General features: G+C 37.9%; 1 protein-coding gene across 1 annotated transcript in view; it reads left to right on the forward strand.

The window, feature by feature from the left end:
- The window catches only part of LOC126526706 (tartrate-resistant acid phosphatase type 5-like), a 171,810-nt gene extending 166,318 nt beyond the window's left edge, over positions 1 to 5,492 (forward strand). The window contains exon 6 of the mRNA XM_055068342.2: positions 5,059 to 5,492. Within this exon, the coding sequence (XP_054924317.1) occupies positions 5,059 to 5,334 (276 nt within the window). The 3' untranslated portion in view covers positions 5,335 to 5,492. The remainder of the gene's footprint in view (positions 1 to 5,058) is intronic.
- The last annotated feature ends 508 nt before the right edge of the window (positions 5,493 to 6,000 follow it).

Below are 6,000 nucleotides of genomic sequence, written 5' to 3' on the forward strand. Positions count from 1 at the left end.
TGTGAATGCGCTTTTTTCTGGAAGATATTTATTACCTCAAAGTTTGTTCTTAAGTTCACTAGTGAATTTCACCCCAGGTGCGTAAGATCTTAATTCCAATTGTGCCTAGCCACTCATATGTAAACAGAATAGAATTTCGTCGCTCCTTTCTTTTCTGAGATAGTCCTGTCTTCAATTCAATTAAATTTTATTCCATTTTTCTTGAGATATACGAAAAAATGCAGGAGGCCTGAACAACTGAACGCAAAGTGGAGCTCTCTTCACTTCACGGGGATTTGGGCCCCCTTTAGAAGGCATATAGAGTGGCAATCGATGTGGAACGTCGAAGAAAAAACAGTGATTATGCGTAAATACGGTAACAAAAAAACTTAGTGCGCATACACACAAAACAAAAAAAACACGAAATGTTACATGAGAAATACATTAAATATTTATTACAGTTTCATTTCATTAGTTTCATTAAGACTAGTACATAGTTTCATTACACTACAGAATCATATATAACATATAAAGTGAGGAAATGTACACTTTTTCACAGATGTGCACTACTCAACGGATGAAAGATTTTCTTAGTGTTTTCTTACTGACAGATTCAATTATTATTTCATGTTCCATCAAGCAGTTTAAAAGTTTTGGCAGACTCTAACAGGGCATCTGCTCTCTCATATTTAATAGTTTGTATGGATTAACCCACTTTTCAGTTTTACGAGAAAGGAGAGGGTGAGTTTATTTCTGAAGTTCAGCTAATGTATGTAATGTTCCATCAGAAAATTTAAGAAATTGTTTGTATCTGAGGGCTAAATTGTATGCGTCGAAGATGTTAGCTAGAACTACACAAACCCTGTAAATAACGGTCCTGTGTGTGCTCTGTAGTATTCTCCAGCTGTATGACGTATAGCTTTCTTTTGCAGTACGTGTAATCTATTTATTTTTGTTAGTGACGTGGTGTCCCATACAAGATAAGAGTAGCTCAGATGAGAGGAAAATAATGCATTATACTGCTGTAGTTTGACACTATACGAAGTCAAAATTGTGATTTTGCGAAGACACCTACGGTTTTGGAAAGGCGGGCAAAGAGATGGTTGATATATGCATCCCACGACAAACTTTTATGAATGTAAACTCCAAGAGTTTTGACAGTGGCCAGAATCTCCATGGCGAAATTATCTAGAACTAGGGTGTCTAATATTGAGAAGTTTATTTGGCGTAGTGAAAATATGATAGATTTTGCTTTGTGTACATTTCTTTTTGATGAATTCAAATTGCACGACGTGCTAAGACTTTTGAGAACCTCGTTTATATCACTAGTATTATGCGAATTCTATGAAAGGATAATAGTGTCGTATAATAGGTGTTTTATTAATATTTATGATTTTACTTATATAGAGATTGAACAGTAAGGGACCTAAAATACTCTGTTTTGGAGCCCCTGTTCTCACGGGTTTACATGAAAGTGAGTAGTCATTGATTTTTACACATTACATGCGATTTCCGAGGCATGATGCTATGAGATCTAATGGTAAACCGCGAGCACCATACAACTGTAATTTGATTAGTAGTGTTTGATGATTCAGTCGATCGAACGCCTTCGAGAATTCTATGTATGTGCCTATGACTGGTCGTTTTTCCTCGAATGCTCCCAGAAGAAAGTCTTTCTGAGTTAAAAGTGCAAGTTTTGTGGAACAGCCACTACGTAAGCCAAACTGGGCATCATTAACTATATTGAATTTATCAGTGAACTTCATTATTCTTGTCAAAATTGTTTTTTCTAGGCCTTCAGAAACGATGGGTAATATGGGAATTGGTCGGTGATTAGAAGAGCGAGTTTGTCACCTCAAGTTTCAAGTTCCAAGTTTCAAGTTTTATTCCCTTTTCAATTTCATTTAGAGCATCCAAACATACATTGCCACATCAGGAGGGAGGCAAAAGGCTGTGTATGCCTGACGAGGGCTACCCTCCTGGTGGTGACACACAGTGCATTTGAGATGACAAGCGTTCTTTTAAGGTAACATTAAAATCGCACAAAAAACATCCACAATTTTGAACAGTACACAAATGTTTTGACATAGAAATTTTTGAAATTGCAGCTGTGAAAAGAAACAAGAAAGAGAGCACAAAAAAGATCATTAAATAAGTAAAAAACCGTTATCTAGCAAGGTTGCAAATAATGAGCCACGTTAAGAGTATAGTGGGTCCAAGTTGTGCGTTATAACCTAATAGATTCATAACTCTTTTCTTGTAAAGTATTTTACTTGGGATTTCGTGTATTGGCGTTGCGATATCTTTGTTGTCATTGAAGAAAGTTATAATGTTATGTTTACAAATCTGAAGCCCATAGTTAGTTTCAACGTCAAGAGTTCGGCGAGAGACATATCGGAGTTCATAAAGAGCATCAGGCCGTGCACCTGAACCAAAACAAAGGTTAGGTTTACTGTCGATCAAGCAATGAGCCTCTATTGCCAGTCGAAGCGTTATTACCCTATATATGTTAAAAAGGCCCAGTGGTCGCCAGTATTCTCGTGGATTTGAAGTGTAGGGAACATTAAGGATTGCTCTAATTGCTTTTTTGTAAGATAAATAAGTGGTTTACGCTTGTAGACGTTGTTCTACCCCATACAAATAAGCAGTAGTTGAGAAGTGACCGGATAAGGGCAAAATTTAGTTGTTTTTTTAGCCAGGTTCGTAGAAGAAGCTTTAATTCATGCATTAGTCCGACTGAGCATGATATCTTGGAACGCAAGTAATTAATATGCTCAGTCGAGGTTAACTACTCCCTGAAGACCACACCAAGATATCGTGTAGACCTCACTTGTTCAATGTTTTCCCGTCTTAAACTGAGGACAGGCTTGAAGGTTAGAATTTTATTTTTAGGTTTGAACACTATAATTTTGTTTTTGTTTTTCACATTTAGCTGAATCTCATTGGCATTTATCCATAATAATAGTTCAGGCAAATATCTCTTTGCATTTGCTATAGTCTTCAAGAATTCATTACCGGAGAAAAATATGTTAGTATTATCGGCATGCAGAACTTTATGAGCTGAACTAGCTACATTGTTACTATCATTAAATAAAGTAGGAAAAGTAAGGGCCCTAAAACGGAGCCCTGTGGAACACCTGTATGTATTGTGCCAAAATTAGATGGAACACCGTTTACAACTGTGCACTGCATTCTTGACGATAAATAGTCATTAAAAGCTCCAGAGCAATACCTGTTACTCTATAAAACGGTAATTTACGTAATAATATTTCATATTTAACAGTATCAAACGCTTTTTTGAAGCCTAGGAATAACCCAAGTGTAATAAACTTATTTTCAATATTAATAATAATTTAATTTTTTTATTTTGGTAAGTGCCATTTCAGTGCGACTTCCATTCTGGAAACAATACTGATGAATTATTATTGCTGCTGTTTTAGTGAGGTAAGATGTTATTCGGTTTTTGATAACATTTCCTGAAATTTTTCAAATAGAAACAGGTAAAACTGAGATTGGGCTGTAATTATTAAGATCATCACGTCTTCCGCCTTTGTCGATGACACACCCCCGTGCCAGTTTTAACTGCTGCTGAAATATCCCTTTTTCTAACCTTAGGTTAAATATGTGCATCACGATAGGTGCAACTACATTACTTATAGTTTTCACTGCTTCCGCTTTAATATCGTCCGTTCCAGTAGAAGAAATATTATTCAGTTGTTACACGTACTTCTGCATCTCATATGGCCTCGTCGGCTCGAGATAGAGTGAACTTACCGAACAATCAGGCAGACAGTGAGTAGCATCTGCACCGGTAGAGTTGACATTGTTATTAGCACATATAGCTAGAAAGTAATCGTTAAATTTAATAGACTAAGAGGCACCGCTATAAAACGTTCCGTCGACCATGGCATTGTTTAGTATTGATGGATTGGCTTTCGAATGCAATTTATTGAAAACTTTCCATATTTGCTACGGGGGTCTGTTTGTCAAAAAACAACTTAATATAATATTCTTGCTTAGCTTTCTTCAAGTCAGAACTTAGTATATTTATCGTTATTTTGAAAGTAAGGTAAATCTGTACGTTGTAAAAACTTGGCGAAAAGATGGTTTTTCTGAACAATTGTTTTTTATAGTTCCATATTTATCCCGGGCTTTCTCGACCATTTGTGTTTCGTACGACGAGCCAGGGGGAAAGCAATTTCGTATATAGGTAAAATTTTTTTCAGGAATATATCGTAACAAAGGCTGGTGTTTGTTTGTTTGCATACTTCAGACCAGTTACACTGAAGGGCTCATTCATAAAAATTGCTCAATGTGTTCTCATTATAATTTCTGTAACAAGAATGCTGTATGGAAATAATTAAGTCATATTTATGAATAGGCAGGATAACAAAAAATGAAAGATGGTCACTGAGATCAGAAGCAAGAACACCAACAATACCATCAGAGCACAGAAAATGTGTGAAACACAAGTCAATACTAGTTTCACTATTTTCAGTTATTCTTGTCGGTGCCGTAATTACATTCTCACAACTATAACTTGAAAAAATATCCGATAGGTCTCTAGACGCCACACTACCTCAGTTCATGTCAATGTTAAAATAACCGAGTACAGGAAGCCAGTTGTTAGTGTTAGCAAAGCACTGGAGTGTATTCCCTAAATACGACAAAAAGTCGTTTTTGCACGTAAAACCCCATTGTGTGATTCCGTTAGTGACAGATATGTTTAAGAGCTTCAATAAGGGAGAAGCGAGGTTGCTGGAAACGTTGAGCTTTCAAGATCCTTACGTCTAAAAACTGGCACAAATGTTTCATATTTAGCGCCCCTGTGTATTTTGTGTCACGCACGTGCAGAATTTCAATTCTCATTTCATCTTTTCCTGAATTGTGTCATTTGTTAGTGAGTGTTTGCACATTTTAGTCTTTTCCGTGCCCTTTTATGCGCTCTTCTAATCGTACTCTACGGCATGAGCCAACTAGCCCAATAACAAGTCTTGTTAGTCCGCACAGTGGCTGGGCTCTGAAGTCACTCCGTGTGTGGATGCACCTTAACGCTCGCGATAAACGCGTCTATCGCAGCACATTCGTCCTGAGCGGCGCGGATGGAACGTGGAGTATTTCGTCAGCGGCTGCACCAACTTCATCAACCCTTCGTTGATACACCGGCGCTCCCTTCCTCGGAACTCTCTCAAGTTCGCCTGGGCCTCTGTGTTCAGCTACGGCGGGTTCGCCTACATGGAGGTCGCAGAAGACTCCATGGTGATCACCTTCTACGACTCCGGCGGCAAAATCCTCCACGAGAACGTGATGAAACCCAGGCCGCCTGCCGCCGAACATGAAAAATCACGCCGGTAAATGCGACTGTCCCGGTGCTGCTACCGCACGCTACTTCTGTTGTCTGTTTCATGTCATTTCCTTATTTCATTATCTTATTCCTGTTTTTCAATATTTCCTTTCTGTTGCAATTCGGAGCGTCATAAATTCCTCCCGAATAAAGAAACAAGTGAAGTGAAGTTTATTCTTCTTTTCAAGGAAAAGAGGGGACCAGGACAAGAGGCGGTAAGGCCTGACGAGGCCCCGGCACCCATACAGTTGGCAGTAACAATATAAATAAAAAAAATGTATATAGAAGGCGCGACAAATATGTCAAAACAACGCTACAATGCGCACAGTGAAACTGAATTCGGCAAAGAGACAAACATGTGCAAGGTGATATGCAAGCACACAAAGTTATATACCTACAAATACAATGCGTACATGGCTGGTGAATTAAGACACGAAAACATGCAACTGCAGCAAACTGTTGTTGCTTGTCTGCAACAAAAATAGAAAGAAACGTATTTATAAAGAAAGGTAGGTACATTTTCTTACATTTGAATTTCGCTTTCAATCAAACGTCGTTTCATGTTTTTCTTGAACATAGTTTTAGATAAAAAGAAATCACCTCTAAAGGGAAATTTGTTGAGGGCGTTGGGTACTTGAAAATTTAGCTTTTGTTTACCATAATTCGTGCGTGTTCGC

This window comes from Dermacentor andersoni, chromosome 8 (assembly GCF_023375885.2).
Source record: "Dermacentor andersoni chromosome 8, qqDerAnde1_hic_scaffold, whole genome shotgun sequence".
Classification (NCBI taxonomy): Eukaryota; Metazoa; Arthropoda; class Arachnida; order Ixodida; family Ixodidae; genus Dermacentor; species Dermacentor andersoni.